Source organism: Gadus macrocephalus, chromosome 13 (genome assembly GCF_031168955.1).
Source record: "Gadus macrocephalus chromosome 13, ASM3116895v1".
Classification (NCBI taxonomy): Eukaryota; Metazoa; Chordata; class Actinopteri; order Gadiformes; family Gadidae; genus Gadus; species Gadus macrocephalus.
This window is the reverse complement of record NC_082394.1, coordinates 10,498,141-10,515,018: the sequence shown is the minus strand read 5'-3', so window position 1 is coordinate 10,515,018 and position 16,878 is coordinate 10,498,141. Positions and strand designations below refer to the sequence as shown.

General features: G+C 41.6%; 4 protein-coding genes and 1 long non-coding RNA gene across 6 annotated transcripts; 2 read left to right on the top strand and 3 right to left on the bottom strand.

The window, feature by feature from the left end:
* Nucleotides 1-190: 190 nt before the first annotated feature.
* Nucleotides 191-1,875, top strand: mlnl (motilin-like). The gene is made up of 5 exons (XM_060069312.1): nucleotides 191-350; nucleotides 927-1,056; nucleotides 1,197-1,298; nucleotides 1,480-1,585; nucleotides 1,763-1,875. The coding sequence occupies exons 2-5, from the start codon at nucleotides 937-939 to the stop codon at nucleotides 1,771-1,773; spliced, it is 339 nt and encodes a 112-aa protein (XP_059925295.1). The 5' UTR covers nucleotides 191-350; nucleotides 927-936; the 3' UTR covers nucleotides 1,774-1,875.
* zgc:64106 (uncharacterized protein LOC393348 homolog) lies at nucleotides 1,782-8,694 on the bottom strand. Of its 2 annotated transcripts, none has more exons than XM_060069308.1 (6): nucleotides 8,563-8,694; nucleotides 7,627-7,866; nucleotides 7,304-7,393; nucleotides 3,629-3,817; nucleotides 3,163-3,272; nucleotides 1,782-2,825 (listed from the first exon to the last, which is right to left on the bottom strand). In XM_060069308.1, the coding sequence occupies exons 1-6, from the start codon at nucleotides 8,582-8,584 to the stop codon at nucleotides 2,646-2,648; spliced, it is 831 nt and encodes a 276-aa protein (XP_059925291.1). In that variant the 5' UTR covers nucleotides 8,585-8,694; the 3' UTR covers nucleotides 1,782-2,645. The 2 variants fall into 2 exon arrangements, with proteins under 2 accessions (XP_059925291.1, XP_059925290.1); XM_060069307.1 differs by having other exon boundaries at nucleotides 8,447-8,680.
* LOC132470583 (uncharacterized) lies at nucleotides 4,677-7,297 on the bottom strand. Its single transcript, XR_009528671.1, has 2 exons — nucleotides 6,101-7,297; nucleotides 4,677-5,099 (listed from the first exon to the last, which is right to left on the bottom strand). It is a non-coding gene; the product is annotated as an uncharacterized LOC132470583 (long non-coding RNA).
* An 836-nt stretch (nucleotides 8,695-9,530) lies between the features above and the next one.
* aqp7 (aquaporin 7) lies at nucleotides 9,531-13,953 on the top strand. The gene is made up of 6 exons (XM_060069309.1): nucleotides 9,531-10,009; nucleotides 10,761-10,887; nucleotides 11,095-11,232; nucleotides 11,323-11,441; nucleotides 12,068-12,285; nucleotides 12,640-13,953. The coding sequence occupies exons 1-6, from the start codon at nucleotides 9,854-9,856 to the stop codon at nucleotides 12,824-12,826; spliced, it is 945 nt and encodes a 314-aa protein (XP_059925292.1). The 5' UTR covers nucleotides 9,531-9,853; the 3' UTR covers nucleotides 12,827-13,953.
* On the bottom strand, nucleotides 13,459-16,764 carry tpgs2 (tubulin polyglutamylase complex subunit 2). The gene is made up of 7 exons (XM_060069311.1): nucleotides 16,544-16,764; nucleotides 16,329-16,408; nucleotides 16,107-16,194; nucleotides 15,855-15,995; nucleotides 15,442-15,555; nucleotides 15,179-15,342; nucleotides 13,459-14,871 (listed from the first exon to the last, which is right to left on the bottom strand). The coding sequence occupies exons 1-7, from the start codon at nucleotides 16,599-16,601 to the stop codon at nucleotides 14,650-14,652; spliced, it is 867 nt and encodes a 288-aa protein (XP_059925294.1). The 5' UTR covers nucleotides 16,602-16,764; the 3' UTR covers nucleotides 13,459-14,649.
* Between the last annotated feature and the right edge of the window lie 114 nt (nucleotides 16,765-16,878).

The window sequence follows — 16,878 nt, the reverse complement described above, 5'->3', positions numbered from 1 at the left end:
GCCAGGGCTTTGAATCTTAGTGACAAAGTCAGTTATTAAAATAGGAAGAATTCCCACCAACCTATTCACGTAAGTGATCCCAATATTTGTCTTGCCAGGGATGCGGTCAAGATTCAGAGTGGTCAGTTAACACCCCTAATAATAAGGATTCCTGAGCAATATTGTGGTTTCCATGTTTGTGGAGGAGAGCACTTGAGGAACCTTGCTGAGCAGCGGATCTGAAGGGAGAGGGCTTGGGAGCCATGGGGTAGAAGAAGCCTTCATATACGGGCTGGCTGGGAGCTGAACTGACACACGCTCTCCTCAAGGCATACTTCATCCAGTGACTGACCAAGGCTTACACAACACGAGTGAGTATGGATGAGCTAGATCTATCCTTCTTTCTTTCTTTCATTTTTCTGTCTTCCATTTCCTTGGTTGTCTGTCTTGTTCTGTCAAACCTGCTCGGAAGACAGATTGTTTTTGTGCTACTTTTGTGCTACATTTGTCTGGTATTCCTTCTTGCTTATCTCAGCAGTTGTAGTTATTGCTCTGAAGCTTTCGCTCTCTATCTTGAGGAAAAGACTTATCTCAAGTTTTGTCCTTCACACTTTGTTTTATAATTTTGTATCACAATTTCTATTATATTATTTGTGTCTTTATCTATAGGCAAACCAGAATGTTCCAAGGAAATTATATGAAGCCTTAATGGCAACATTGCATTTGTGTTTTATACTTTTTACTTATTTTGGCATATAAATAAAGCTTGACATGCCTATTTGCATAGCTACAGGATAAGTTACTAAGCTTGTTGTGTGTGAGAGCTACAATCATACCATGTGACTCCCGGAGGTGATCATCCGTGATATGGCAGAGGAGAGAGAGAGGAATGAAGAGAAAAGTTGATAATCTGATGTTTGTGTGCATGCCATTGTGTGTGTCACCAGGAAGTGCAACATGAGTATGCGTAGAGCAGTAAGTGGCTGTGTGCTGGTGGTCTGTTTGGTAGCCATGATGGTGGAGAGCACAGAGGGACACATCACCTTCTTCAGCCCCAGAGAGATGATGCTGATGAAGGTAACAGGACTATACTTGTCTTTCTAATAAGGAATGGGTCCAAGCATATGCTTTACCTTACCCATGTCTTATTGTGTGTGTGTGTGTGTTTGTGTGTGTATGTGTGAATGCGTGTGTGTCTGTGTGTGTGTGTGCTGTAGGAGAGAGACGGTAAGAAGGTTATGGAGCCCAGATCAGAAGATGGTCAGTTCCAAGAAGCTTCCCTCCCAGAGCTTTCGGAGACTGAAAGTGGAGGAAATCCTGTGAGCACTCACAAGCAAACATCTTAGCTTACATAGCCATAATATAATATATAAATGTTTGCCTCCACCAGGGGCTTTGTGGAATGCTTGTATATCAATGCATGATAATGCCCTTAGAATTGATATGGTGTCTTTTGGCTTCCTGACACATTTTTCTGTGTGTGCGTGTGTACGACAACAGGACAGGACAATTGAGATTGCTGTGCGCCTTTCAGCCCAACAGTTATACCATGTGACTCCCGTGCTGGAGGAGATCATCCGTGAAATAGCAGAGGAACGAGAGAAGGGTATGGTGAATTTAATGGTTGATCATGTAAAGGAGGCACAGGAGCATGTAAGCAGAGCATAATCAGAAATAGCTCTTGGTAGATGAAAAATAAAAGTGAGGCCAGATTGGATGCATACTAGTATGTCTAATCATTGCATTTCTCTGCTTTTTCTCTCCCCTGTCCGGGACCCTGAAGTTAATAAGTGAAACCGAAAAAGATGAAAGGACGACTTTTATTTTTTACCAATCAACACTTAATATGTATACATTTGCAAAAATCAACCAATAAAAAGGAGAATGATTGTGTCACCCTGTCTGACGGCTTGGTCTTTGTTGGAGTATCACCATTTCTCACAGTATATACATATATTTTAAAGTAAAGTAAAGTAAATAAAATGGGCAAATGCAATCATAATATAATTCCTTTTTTACATGTAATTATAAATAATTAGACTCCCAATAATTAGAATCATTTGATATTAATTGAACACAAAATTGAAAATAGCACATCAGTGTGGAAAAAATAACTAGGAAAGTGTAATGTACCAAAAAGTAAAGGTAAACCAGCAATATAGATTACATGGCCGTGTTGGGTATGTTGAATCATTGGGAAATGGTTCAATAGTCCAGGCCACATTGCTTATTACCTTAACACAACCACAAATCTTAAAGCTGCAGTGTTTACACTTTAGTGGGATCTAGCACAACAGGTTTAGCGACAATTGATTGCAAAATTTAAATAAGAATCACATCAAATATGTTTTGTTTAGACTGAGCCCTTAATATCTATAAAGGGGGCGGTTCCTCTTCCACAGAGCCTGCGATGTTGCACTGACATATTTCCTCAGTACCCTGAATATACAAACATCTCTAGAGTACACACATGTTCAATTAGAAATCCCAATAGCAATCTTTCTTTGCTATGATAGTTTAACCGCCACTAAATCCTTCACACTGTACCTTCGTCTTTTGAAATCTCATTTCAAAAGATTTAAATTGAAAGAATATACCTTATTTCACCTCGATACTCTGTTTTCTACACACCATAGAAGAATTGTAACCTGGTTTCAGTCATCAGGCTAGAGTTTTGATGTCAGTCGTTCACTGATCTCATAGTCCTTGGCTCCGAGGGCGGGGTCTCTTGCCAGAGGGGCAGGGAGGACTAGAGCGCAATCACTGTCAAAATACTTCCCTGTAATTCCCTCGGTTTCCTCAGAGACAGCACAGTATATGGCACTCGCTGCCCCCTGTTTTGCATTCTGGGAATGGGACGTAGAATTTATTATTTTATTCTGTGTGTATGAATACACACATAATTAAGCACACATAATTAAAACGCACACAGACAGACACACATACACTTTCATGGTACATGGCGTAAAGTTTACGCCATGTAAACTTCTGGAATTTCGTTTTTTCCAAATCACAACAAATCACAAAGAAACTAGTTATTTTCCATTGGTCCAGGAAGGTTTAATCTTCAGTCTTTAACTGATTGTGCTATTGTGTGTGCCGATTGTGATACAAACTCAGCTAAATTATTCGAGATACGTCAACTACGCCATACACAAAGGAATGTTATTCATTCACACTCACCTTGAAAAAGAAGATTCCAATTAGCTTGAAGATGATCCGTACTTTAGCGCTATAGTGTCTTAGCACTGATGTCAATACGTACCCAGGGTGGATCGAATTTGCAGTGACACCTTTTGAACAGAAAGTTAAATATGATGCTTCATGAAACAAGATAGAATTATACATTTATTTTTAATTTTCTGGTTTTACATTTTCTTAGTATCAAAATCACTTGAAATCATCTTTCATAGTGTATGTATCTCTAAATTAAATGTATAAACGTTTTCATATTATGCTTACAAGTTATGCAGGTTGAATAAAGCCTGTCTTTGTCAATACTGCAAGCCAGCATGGATGTCTGCTTCAGCTACTCATCAAAGGGGATTTTCTTAAAAAAATCAAGCACCCTTAAGAGGAGGCAGCAAGGGGGCCAGACAGCACAGCCCACAGATGGGAGGGAAGGGAGGAATTAGTATTTGGTTCATACCTGACCCGTTTAGCATTCGTGCCAACTCATTGGTGCAGATGATTTGGTGCAGCTTTGTGTTGTTATAGATGTGGTCCATCTTGTAGGTGAGGTCTTCTCCCTTGAAGTGGGAAAAGTTCACTATACCCTTGAAGTGGTTTGACGAGCAGACATTAACTATACGCGCTGGAGCTGATCGCTTCAAAAGATCTGGAGAGTGAAAGAGCAAAAAATACAAATGTATGCAGACGACACTGTAGTACATGTGCATGCCAAAACAAAAGATCTGGCTGCTGCTAAAGTCATTTAAAGTCATTCAGAATCCAACGTAACAGCAGCAATCAGATCACCAGAAGTGCCACACGGGGTGACCTTCTAATCCCATTTAGAAAAATCCCATTTGGTCAACAATCATTTTCTGTTTGAGCAATACGAAATTGGAATTCACTGCCTACCACTATCAATGATATACATACATATTCCACCTTTACAGCACACCTTAAAACATGGCTGTCCGACAACTATAATTGCACACATTAATTTCTGTCAGACGTGATGTTTGTGTTTGATGTGACATAGTCTTAGTCATTGTTGCTGCCGCTCCATCTCTGCTACCTGCCTGCATGTTCTGCCCTATGTGCTTTCAATGTGATCTTTGTGGCCTATTTTCCCTTGTCTCCTGTGTGTTTGTGTTGTTGTTGCATGGACTGCCTTGATATCTTTGCCATCATCTGTGCCTGTTTGTTCTGGCTCCAACTGTTTGCAATTTGTTTGTTTGTCCTTTTCCCCTTTTTGCTCAGGTCTGCTGTAGTTATAAATGTAATGTATTTTTTTAATTTGTTTTACTGTTATGTATTGTAGGTTGCCTACTGACAACTGGCTGGAGACTACAGCTGGAAATTAGCCAAATAGGATAAAGCTGCTCCTTCTCAAAGGTGACAAAACTATAAACAAATAAACTAAACTAAACTAAATAGCATGAGAGCCCTCATCCTTGTTAAAATCAGCTGAATCTATTAAACTTGCCTTACAAGTTTAATAATAATAATAATTACAATAATAATAATAAATTGTTTTTTAACAGTGCTTTTCTTGGTACTCAAAGGCACTTCATAAAAAGGAATACATACAGACAGTACAGACACAGTACAGGCAAATATACAATTTGAGAGAGAGAGAGAGAGAGAGAGAGAGAGAGAGAGAGAGAGAGAGAGAGAGAGAGAGAGAGAGAGAGAGAGAGAGGGTGAAAGATGGTGCAGAATGATTCGTCAGATGTTGTAGGTGGTCCTGAAGAGATGGGATTTAAGCTGACTTTTGAACGAAAGGAGTGTATCTGAGTTTATTGCATTACAAGACAAGAGATGTAGAAGTGAGCAAATCTAAAATAATGTCACAGCAATGAAACTGGTGATACAGCGGCAGCCTTTTTGGATGTTTATGAAAACGCCACAATAGCACTTCCATAGAGTGCTCAGCTGTACTTGTGTTAAACCTAGGACTGTAACGATACGCGTATCAAACCGAAAATCACGATACTCAAAGCCACGATCCTGTCTCGCGGTGTGAGAAGGCAGAAGCGCGATATGCCCTTTCTAACTCTTCGGTCAAATTGTCCGATTGAAATTTGCCTAAATAATAGTCTGCTGACAGCGCCCCCTCCTATCGATGCCGTAAATATGTGACGAGATGCCCTCTCTGTGATCACAGCTCTCCGTGGCTACGGAGGATTGCATTTCTCCACAGCCGTCGAAGTCCTCATATGCGATATGAACGACATTTATCCAGAGTTGGCCAAGCGCGAAAAAAAATTGCCTGTGTGATCCTGTCTCTATTGTTTTGTGTGATTTGACTGGCAGTTTGTCTGCTTATAGGTCGGAATGAAGCGGCCACCGATTATTGACAGGATGGGTACTTTATTCTACCGGACTCGTTTGCTTCTTCACTAGACACACGCGCTACCGCTCGCTCTCCTCGCTCGTCCACTCACTCGCTGACGTCACTCACACACGCATACGCACACTGCCATTCTCCCGCACACACATATGCTACTCGTAACACTATGCCTCGTTATTGCGACGTTCATGTTTTTCCTCATCTATTGAAAGTTAGGCTATTAAACATGTTGCATTCTATACGGCCTGATTATGTCATTATTTAAGCTACATAGCCTAATAAGAAGCGCTAATAAGGATATTTGAATAAACCAACCAAACAGTTAAAGGGGCCCTATTATGCCTACCAGCAAAAAACATCCTCCAACTGCAATCTTTGGTTATTTCTTTATTAATTTAGCTATACTTTAATAGTATTATTTCGGTTCAAATCTGTTCAGTGTTCCAAATTATTTGTTATTAAATGTTACATTAAGATAATTGGTATTTAAGTGTTGTTTAAATAAAATGCTTTTTAAATTTAAAAGAATCGTGGGATGTATCGAACCGTGGGTCAAAAATCGTGATACAAACCGAATCGTGAATTTGTGTATCGTTACACCCCTGCCATATTTTATAAATGGCCGAGGCTGGCCCGACCCAGGCCAGTATAACCTGATATCTGTGTGAAAGGGAGGGGGGGCAGTCGATATGAAAACAAGCTTGCAGATTTGTCTGGTTCCAAGGATGTGAACCAACACAGAATGGTTGATCACGGATTCATAAAAGGGACAATATTTAAATACTGCGACTGTTTACATTCTCACCCAATCCATCCCAAAATAAATATGATTTGATTTAGGATAGCTAGGAAAGATTAGGTGGACATATAATTAGCAATCACTCAAACAAAAACAAAAAACTGAAATGTGAAAGGTGTAATGTGAATTGTATAGCAGTATATCGCTGCTTTGGTGGTGCACAGTGTATTATAAGAATCACACTACTCAGTCGCAGCATTACGCTAAAGCAGTTTGAATGTTGGATTTTAAGACAAACAATTTGATAATTCAATAAGAGTTATAGGTGAATCATCCTAGTGTGTCTTCTTGTAAGCACCATGCCCAGCATTTCCCATAAACACTGACAGGACGCAGGGACGCGGGAAGTCAGTCCGAGGGGGGGGTGCTGAGAGAGAATCTATATAATGACGTCATAATAAATGCTGCGCAACATCCATTGTTTACAGAGACGAGATGACGGGTGACGTCACATTCAGGGATCCGCTCTGATAAACACACTACTGGTGTGTAAAAAGAGTTCTGCCAACTAGCCACTGTTATTCACAAACGTCAGCAAGTAAACAATGTGGAAATTAGAGTGAACTCGGCTGATACTGTGCTGAATTTCACACACCCTAAGCACCCCCACTTCCCGCGTCCCTGACAGGACGTGTCTATTCAACAACCTTGTGTGATAAAGTCACCCTCCTTCTTTAACTTTACTTAAAGAAACTGAGTGTGTTATGATTTGTACTGGACGGTTACTGGTTACACAGCCTGATTCAAGCATTCTGCCAGAGCCCCCGCTGACCTACACAAGACAAAGGCATTGGAGATGATATACCATCTAAGAAACATCCAAGAAATCTAAATTCAGCTCCAGCTTTGGCTCTCTATGGTACTGGATATTCAGGATATTTGGGTTCATCAAAAATAATGTGTCATAAATTGTGACCTTCCACCAGCCACTCTGCAAAAATGTATATTCTTGTCATACAATGCAAGTTCGAGATACTTCCCCTTATCATGGTTTCATGACTTACCAAGCAGCAGTTTGGTGAGAAGGAACGGTCCAAGGTGATTGGTGGCAAAACTAATTTCCAGCCCGTCTTCAGTGATCTCCTTGGGCAAACCTTGATACAGAAAAAGAGAGCTCACGGTTACATGTGTACATTGTTTAAGCATATAATGCAACACGATCATCCATGTTTGATCTTTCTCAAGAAGTGGCATCTTTTAGATTTGAAAAATGTACGTTCACAAAAAATGAAGGAATGATTGCGAGTAGCATTCTAACCCTCTCTGTAGTGATGCGAGATAGAAGAGAAAGAAGAGCAATGATCTCTATTTGTGGTTCATGACGGACCTGACACCCCAGCATTGTTGACCAGAATGTGAAGGGCCTTCTCGTCATTGTTGATCATAGTGGCAAACTCCCTGACTGAGCTCAGGGAGGACGTGTCCAGGGGACGCAGATGGACATCTTGGTTATTGGTCAGCTCTATGATCTCTTGAACAGCGGCGCCACCTGCCAGCTGGTTTCTGCAAGCCAGGATAACACGTGCACCACGCCTTGCAAAGTCCAGGGCGATATACTTGCCAATGCCTTTAGCCGGAGAGGAAGTTAGAGCATTGTCGGAGGGAGGGTTAAGGACAGGGAATCATGCATCTTCTTTGAAGGTTTCCTGGTACTGCAATTTCATAGCTGAGAAGCACATGAAGCCTAATCATTCCAGTTTGTTTTCCATTCAATTGCCCTGAACCCTTTGTTTAACGACTGCTACCAGATGTAGGCCTAGTTGCTTTCCCTGAAAGCTCCCCATAATAGGAAACATCGATGACATCAAAGTTGTACCGCCCAAAGCAAAAATAGAGGCTTGGAAAGGGGAAACAAATAATGATGACTGTATGGTTCAGCCGTACAATGCATAATATTTCGCGTTATACTTTTTAAGAATCTGCATTTTGTCAAACAAGTAGGCTAACAAGCGTACTTGTTTGCCGCAGCAGCGAACTACGAAAATAAATAGTAGCCTATTATTTAGTTGATATACTAAATATTACTATTGTTTAGTTACTAAACAATAATTTCAGTGTCATAAAAAAAATATATCGAATCAAATATAAATGACTTAATGCATGCTAATTTCATTTCTATGTTCAAGATATTTCCCTTGATTACTCACCTGTATTAGCACCCGTAACTATGGCAGTTTTCCCATTCAGTTGTACAGTACATGCCTTCGGTTTCCATAACAATCTCTGCTGTAATCGCAGTCCCAGATAAAAGGTTAAAACTAACCATAACGGGTTATGGAAAACATCTCCCCAGAACCAAGCCATCTAGTCCAAAGCGTGAACAATTGATAGTGCGGCGGGTTGTGCGTTCCCAGATGAGGACATTCCAAAGTTCAAGGCTGCATTGGAAGGTATTTATGTAAAACACCGCTGCAGGCGGCAGGACAGGGGAAGTGCACTGCCTCAATTTCGCGCGTCGGAGCGGTCTCTCTAGGTTTCATTAGTTCACTTGGTCTTGAGTTGAATAAATGTCTGTAATTAATCCATTGGCCTGTGTGTATGTGCTCTGAAAATAGACAGAAAAGGTTAAGAAAGTATTTGCAATGATACAAAGAATATCATGAATTAATTGTTATAGCTAACATGCGATAGGCCTAGGTACATAATAATAACAAAGCGAACGGACGACTCAGCTCTGACAATATAGGCCTAAATGATTTTAAATAATAAGCCTCAGATAGGCTCGCTGTAAGGCCTACAACATTTTAACGAAATGCGGTCATGATCAATAATCTTCCACAAACTAGGGTATTCCTAAACCGGTCTCTGTTATTAGGCCTAATAACGCTTACTTCGATATTAATCACACAACGTAGGCCTACATCATATACGATTCTAGAAAGCCACACCGCCAGCGAACATTCGGACTTTTCTAAGATTAATGTCAGAGTTCTGATATTAAAATTCCGAATTCTGACTTTAAATAAGAGAAATCTGAATCCTGAGATTAAAGTCAGAAGTAATATTTGGCTCTAATCCTCTTCCATATAAATGTTTTGCTTGTATGTCATAAATATACGACCTGTTAACCCTTTGAGACTCCGAGGCTACGCAAGGAGTACCCTGGTCATCGAACAACCATCCAACCAACCAATCCCATGCCTGAACCATTTAAATGGGCCCTCCCCTATCTTCTGTAACGGTAGCAGCAGCAGCAGCTCAACAAAAGGCCCCCACCCACAGAGTCACAGAGGATGTGAAACTGACCTCGTGGTACGGAGTCTATGTGACTCACAAGAGGGGCTCATGAAGGAGGGGGCATAGCAGGGGCTATATAATGTTCCCACAGTTATTGTTGGGGTGCGTACTACATGGAACAGAAGAATAAGCAGAGGAGAAGACTTTTGAAATGTATTTAGTTGAAGTACAGATATAGCTCATGTATTTGTTTAAAGCGTATATTGCTGGGCAGGAAATTCTTTGTCAAATGGACAGGAAAACAGGGACGCTGAAGTCAAGATTTAGAGCCATGGTCTTTTCTCTGTGTTGAAACCACATGAGTCTATAGGAAGTATATGCTGGAGAAGGACAAAATGAAGGATTCAGTAGAATCAGTAGATCCGAGAGAGGACCAGCAGGAAAGGGGTCACAGATCTGGACCTATGGCTTGTCTGCGCAGCAGGTTCATTCGGGTTGGACTGGCGGAGGCCCTCTGCACCTATGTTATGATGGTAAGATGATTGCTATCAAAAAAGTAGTGAACATATTTTTATTAGGAAAAGAAAAACATGGCTGTCAGTTAAAACGTTGAACAATGAGAAATACAATACAACACTGGGGTTTAGGGTGTGGAGTATATGTTTACGAGTTTATGGTAACTTGGAGAGGTTATGGAGTTTGGCTAGCCAGGCAAGGCGCCAAGTTTAACATCAGTGTCATTCACCTATGACAACCTAGGTCACAAAAACCTCATGATCTTGAGTACACACACACACACGTCACATGGGTGTCACACAAGTCACATGGTTAGGCTGAAGAGTGGGGATTGGTCAATGGTGGTTGTAAACAAGGAAGGGGGCGTTTGTCAGTGTAGAAAATGTTTTGCAGTTGGCACTCGGCCACATAGAGAGGGGCTGCAGAGTCACATGATGTCCATCTGTTGCATCAATCTTTATACTGCCACACACACAAACTTGCATGCATCCACGCACGTACACACACTGATTCACATGGGGATTGAATTGAGTGTGCCGTTAGGCCAACACAAAGGTCGAACAGGGGTTCCTATAAACACATGTGCCCATTAGATTACTAATTCTACGTGAATGTTTGTAAAACTAGATAAGGGTTTACTTTCTAAACTGTACTGAATTTGAAAACATCCTGAAAACGGTTGTAAATTATTTAAAAAATTGGATCAGAAGGTTTTACATGACAAGGGAGCAATGGCTACTTTGAATTACGATCATAACCTTTCTTCAGGTGTTTGGCCTGGGCTCAGTGGCACAGGTGGTCACGGGCCATGGAGCATTCGGACAATACCTCAGCATCAACATTGGCTTTGGCCTTGGAGTGACCATGGGAGTGCATGTTGGAGGTTCAGTCTCAGGTAACATTTTGAAGGTCATTCGCATAGGTAGAGTAAAGAGAAATAATGGACACAGACATCATTTCCATAACACTGATAACATGACTATAGTTTGGTGTTTCAGCTTTTACTATTCACATGCAAACACCGAAGAAATTAACTCGTCCAAGAGAACCAGTAGCATCACCGAGAGCAATGAGTACAGCATGTGTTGCTTCTCTTCCTCAGGGGCTCATATGAATGCAGCAGTCTCATTGGCCATGTGTATGTTTGGCCGCCTTGCGTGGAAGATGCTCCCTGTCTATGTTTTTGCCCAATTTCTCGGGTCGTTTCTGGCTGCGGCGACAATCTATACCGTGTTCAATGGTAAGGACCGCTGTAGCCATTCGCTCTTGTACTGTTGTTGGATTAATTGTAGTTGGATAGAATTGCTACCTTCTACTATATCTATTCCAGATGCCATCTTTGACTTTGGGGATGGGAACCTGACCACGACGGGCGCTAAAGCCACCGCTGGGATCTTCGCCACCTACCCTGCGCCCTACCTCTCTCTGCAATCTGGATTCATCGATCAGGTTGACCTCTGCACTCCTGTTATGTACTGTACAGAACATACTGTTCTGACAGGGCGTGCACACTCTATCATGAACCGATTTGTGATTGTACGTGGAGGTTGGGGCCGGATACTAGGTGGAGTGGTGGCAGGATAGTGTTGTGTGTCAGGGTGTTAAACTTCAGCCAAAAGGTTGTGGGTTCGATGCCAGATGTCTGCAGTGTACCTGTAGTAGGCATCCTTCAGCAAGATGCATACCCGCAACCTGCGACTTAAAGGTCCCATGACATACCACCAGGTGTGAGGGTCATCAGCCGTAAGAAGCCGTTTTGAAAATATGGCTCTTATGACATTACAAGTGGGCGTGTCCACCTAGATGTACGCTGGATAGATCAGTCTACCAGCTTACCCAGTGGACTGTAGCAAAAGGTGCTCATCTATCCGTCACACATCTAGGTGGACACGCCCACTTGTGATGTCATAAGAGCCCAATTTTCATAACGGCTTGTAACGGCTAATCACACTCACACCTGGTGGCATGTCATGGGACCTTTAATGATCTGTGACGACCTGTAACTGCATGACTGTAGGTCACCTTGGATCTCCGACTCAATAGGACCGTATCATGTGGACCTTTTACTGTTCCAGGTTTTGGGAACGGCCATGCTCCTGCTGTGCCTGACGGCACTCTCTGACCAGAGGAACAAGCCGGCAGCGAGGGGCAGCGAGAGCCTGATGGTGGGCCTCCTGGTGATGCTGATTGGCGTCTCCCTGGGCAGCAACAGCGGCTACCCCATCAACCCCACCAGGGACCTCGCACCCAGACTCTTCACTGCTGTAGCCGGCTGGGGCAACGAGGTCTTCAGGTGATGAGGACGGAGATGATAGCGGCTTTGTATTAAAAGTCCTGTTTTGAAGGATGTTGGCACATTGACCCGGAAAATATTAGGCGTCTGGTCTAATAAACACTTGTTAGTGTTTGCAGCACAGTGTAACTCTACCTTTGTGCCATATATATTTCGCAACTTTGGCAGTTTAAAACCATTCCCTCAATTTTTTACTTTGAGGTTTAGCCATTAGCCATTCATTTACTGAACTATTATAACTCAAATTTGACAAATTACAAAATAGGCAAACCGATCACATCAAACACACCCAACATCAGGTGTCAACAATTGCTTGGATTCATACATTTTGATTTCATTTTGTTCTCCTTGCAGAGCCGGAAACGGGTGGTGGTGGGTGCCTGTGGTGGCGCCCTTGTTAGGAGGAGTGATGGGTGCAGGACTGTACAAGGCTGTCGTAGAGCTTCATCACCCGGCCATTGTGTGTGGCCAGAACAGCCATGGAGAGCAGGAGGAGATGCATCCTCTGGAGAAACAAAGCCACGCTGATGTGTGTGTGTGAGAGAGACACTTCCGGGGAAATGTGTGACAGCTCACCTGCACCTCTTGTTTCACTTGAGTGAAAGAGAAGAAGCTAAATATATATCTTAAGCATACATGTTAGACATTAATTGACTAGTAGATTGTAGATTGAGCAGGATAAGTGTGCAAGGAGTGAATAATGTCGCAGACAGTGACTTCAATTAAGTGACACAGAAATGTATTTGTTTTATTATAAATAAATGTAGGCATACACATTTATACAGTATGCATAAAAACAGGTAACCTGTCAAGGTACCCGTAGAGCAAAACATTTAGGCATTTACATTATTTATTATGGGACAGCTTGAAGCCAAAGTGTGAACACTATGTGTCTTAGCCAATCAAGCGCCAGTGAGATTTAGAACCAAAGGAAAGTGTCAATGAAACAGCATCTATCTATTAGCACTTTCAGATTTCTGAATATAAAGTGCTCTACAAATTAAATATATTATTATTATTATTATCTTTCCTTGGATGCAAAGATCTTGGGTTTTGGGGGCGGGACTTTCTTCATGAGGCAGGTTAGAAGCACCTGCACTCCAAGTTAGAGATTGGATAAACTGTCCTGTGGGATGAATAAGTGTATGAACAAATATTTTCTTTTGTATGACATTTGTCTGGACTTTTAGTTCTAGTGTTTTACAGTGTTGGAGCTGTGTTTGAGACATCGAATACTGAATTAAACATCAGTAAAAGGAGTCTCACATGTAATCATTTGGCTGCATGAAGCCTCACCCTACATAAAGAGACAGTCTTTCCTCAACCAGAGCGAGAGTGCTGTTCCACTGGTAACCCAAGCAGGGCCTGGGTTGTGTAAGCAGCTAACAGCCAACGACCATGCCAAATATGCTTTGAATAACTTGTTTTCTTTCGTTTATTTTTCTCTGAAAAGGAAATACCAAGTAATCTTGTGTGCTCTTAAAATCCTTCAAGCTTGAAATGTTTATTATGATTTGACTTCCCTCCTACAATGCTCGTTACTGCTCTTCCCTGTGTGTTTACAGGACAAAAGATACTTAACCCCTGCTGGACATTGGCCTGGTCTGGATAGATATTAATTTGTCCTCAACCCATCTTTTGATAAATAAAACTCAATTGTCAACTCTTCATTTGCTTTTTGAACATGTTTGTTTCAGAGGTGAAGTGAATCCTAAACATATACAAAGCCCATGTACCACCGACCCCAGCGCCCTTTTCAAGCGACTCGCGGGGAAAAGTCTTTGTTCTTCTCTCTTTTTCTTATCTGCCTGAATGGGATTTTGGTCCCCCTACAGGCGAAGTGGTGCATTATGCTTAACTGATATGGCATGGCCCTTTGTGCAAAGAGGCTGAGCTGTAAACGTTACCAATCTCAACTAATAATTCCAACAATAACAAGGCAATAATACACTGTGAATTCCTCAATATCAATGGGGTTCTTCCCTAGCGGTTAGCCACAGTGAGACCACCGGAGGTTAAGCTTGCGAGATTATTAACACAAACCAATAGGTCTGTGCCAAGATCATCAAAATCAATAGAACAGCCTCCAGAGCCAAAACCATTACAAATGTAGCAAAACAAATATCTACTGTATTCAAACATGTGAACAGTTAGTCTGGAAAAAACATAGTTCTCATGCTGCCCCTAAAACCTTATAATACTTGAATAGCTCTTATAGAATACCCTTGTGGAATAATTATAGATTTTATGTCCTTAGGTATTGTAGTGAACTGTTCATTGAAACATATCTAACCGAAGCTTTTGGATAGATTATTTCCAAGGGTGAAGGTTGTGCAAAAAAAAGATGCATACAAACAGGGTTTCTCAACGCCGGACCACAGCATGTTTCCCCACACTGACATGACCCTTGGCCGAGCCTCCAGGACCGCTCTGGGTCGACTGCTTCTTCTTGGGTGTGGCCACTTTGGATCTGCCTTTGAAAGCCTTGGTGGGGTCCAGCTTGTTGTTGAAATGGGTGTCCCCCGCGGGGTCCACTGGGCCCAGCTCGCGTTGGAATGTTAACGGTGGGTACAGAGACTCCCACTGCTGCAGATGGAGAAGAAGAAAATATAAGGTTTTCCAATAGGGACGATGAGGAAAGAATTGACCCTTTCTCAAACCAAAACTAAATGTATGACGCAGACACTAACACATTGAATCAACATTCTTCCTTCATCTATCATACGGATAACACGAAGATAAACATTATTGCTATGATCATTTGCCAATAATAATTAAGTATAATAGAGATTTTCCCAATGTCTAAAGCCTTAAAAATACATTTAAGAAAAAAACTGAAAAAAAATAACCTGATACATTCAAGAATAAGATCATTGTCTGGGGGATCCCTTACCTTGGCCTGGGGACTGGCTCCATAGGGGGTGAAGGAGTACTGCCACTCAGGCAGGCCCAGGTGCGTGAGCATCAGCCGGTAGTAGGACGTGAAGGTGGGGGTCAGATAGTGCCAGTACAGGGAGCGGTCAAGGAACCAAATGTGACTTTGCTGGGCTACAATCCCTGGGGACCAAAACACAGATCGTATATTTTTTGTTTTAATGTAGAAGGTTGTTGTGCTATTATATTAGTAAAGACAATTAAACATGAAGAACATTAAACCTTGGCTGCAGTTTCTGTAGACCAGGCATACTTTTCCATTTCCGCCACAGGAATCCAGCTCAAAGATCCGACTCCGAGAATCAAAATGAGGTACAGCAGGACAGTCTTCTGATTCTGTCAAAATAACGTTGATGTGCCGATACAATAATGAATGAACAAATGATTAGGCTTCATGGTTCCCCAGATATTTAACATAATGGGTAACCACCCATTTATAGTTTGCTATATTTTTTATTACCTTTTTCATGACCGTATACTTATGTTACCTTCTAAATGTAAATAATTCTGACATATGCAATATGCGATATATGCATTCATTTCAATTCAGATATACAACAACATACAACCACCATCTCGGAGAAATTCTCAAGGAAAGGAAACTTTATGGTGAGGAATAGGGAGGTTAGCTTTACCACTTTCTGTACTGCCCCCATCCCAGTCTAGGTCTGCCAGTGTGGGGGCATTAGGCAGAGAGAAAAGTGTTGTCGGGGGATGCAGCTGTCGTAGCCTTACCACACTGTTAATCATCATGCAACCGACTGGCACACACTCATCTGCAAAAGGGGAAATACATATTTTCAAATAATCAAATACATACATCATAGGCATTATAATACACACATTTATGTTTGTAGAATAATCTTTACATTACTTAAACCACCTACTATCAAGTGTGACACTCCATGTGAGTGTAAACCCGTCGGTTGTCAAATAGAAATCTCGCAGATCCTCTGGAAGAATGCATGTGTTTTTCTGCAGAGAGTTATAAGTGAGTCTTAACGACCCGACCATATTACACATGCATACATCAAATAGCACATTAAGACCAACCAACATTTAAGTAAGCCATTACCCTAATCTTTGTGTGAATGTGGTTTGTTTGTCACCTGTTCCCATGACAGCAAAGATCTCTTCTCTGCAGGCTCCCTCTCTACAAACCGAGTGTCTGCAACGCCAGGCATGCTCTCTGGAACATATTCAAGACGAGTATTGTTATACAATATAAGTGTGAATAGCAGCGGTCGTACCACATTCATTCAGGGCCAATGTTTACAACTACTAGCATTGCGGTTTAGTGTGCAGATAAAACAACAGTACACACCAAGTATTCGGGTAATGCCAAGAGTAAGTCTTTCAGCAACACCTTTTTTCTCTTCCATATTTATTATCTTATCAAGCTCTCAAGATAAGGGAACACCTTGGAGCATATTATTTATCATTGAACAGCTGACAACAACTTTACGACGGCAAATCCAGAGCCAATCGATATAGTTTCAGCATCATTCGCCGGTTCTTCTTCTTCTTATTTTTGGCATACTGACATTACCGCCACCAATGGAGCTGGAGTACACACAGCCTCAGGACCAGTCCAAAATAAATCTGGGAAATGTAGTTCAAAACGAACATACTTCGAGGCAGTAAAATCAACCAATAGAA

Bases quoted from the DNA above. Each gene is read 5' to 3' on its own strand.
- aqp7 (XM_060069309.1), top strand. From the start codon at position 9,854: ATGCTGGAGAAGGACAAAATGAAGGATTCAGTAGAATCAGTAGATCCG. The intron at 10,010-10,760 runs GTAAGATGATTG...ACCTTTCTTCAG, and splicing joins TCTGCACCTATGTTATGATG to GTGTTTGGCCTGGGCTCAGT. The intron at 12,286-12,639 runs GTGATGAGGACG...TTCTCCTTGCAG, and splicing joins TGGGGCAACGAGGTCTTCAG to AGCCGGAAACGGGTGGTGGT.
- zgc:64106 (XM_060069307.1), bottom strand. From the start codon at position 8,603: ATGGCTTGGTTCTGGGGAGATGTTTTCCATAACCCGTTATGGTTAGTT. The intron at 7,394-7,626 runs GTCCGTCATGAA...TTCTGTATCAAG, and splicing joins CAACAATGCTGGGGTGTCAG to GTTTGCCCAAGGAGATCACT. The intron at 2,826-3,162 runs GTGAGTGTGAAT...TCCCATTCCCAG, and splicing joins TTGGAATCTTCTTTTTCAAG to AATGCAAAACAGGGGGCAGC.
- tpgs2 (XM_060069311.1), bottom strand. From the start codon at position 16,601: ATGGAAGAGAAAAAAGGTGTTGCTGAAAGACTTACTCTTGGCATTACC. The intron at 16,409-16,543 runs GTGTGTACTGTT...AATATGTTCCAG, and splicing joins TGGCATTACCCGAATACTTG to AGAGCATGCCTGGCGTTGCA. The intron at 15,343-15,441 runs GTTTAATGTTCT...TTTGGTCCCCAG, and splicing joins CTACAGAAACTGCAGCCAAG to GGATTGTAGCCCAGCAAAGT.
- mlnl (XM_060069312.1), top strand. From the start codon at position 937: ATGAGTATGCGTAGAGCAGTAAGTGGCTGTGTGCTGGTGGTCTGTTTG. The intron at 1,057-1,196 runs GTAACAGGACTA...TGTGTGCTGTAG, and splicing joins GAGAGATGATGCTGATGAAG to GAGAGAGACGGTAAGAAGGT. The intron at 1,299-1,479 runs GTGAGCACTCAC...GTACGACAACAG, and splicing joins CTGAAAGTGGAGGAAATCCT to GACAGGACAATTGAGATTGC.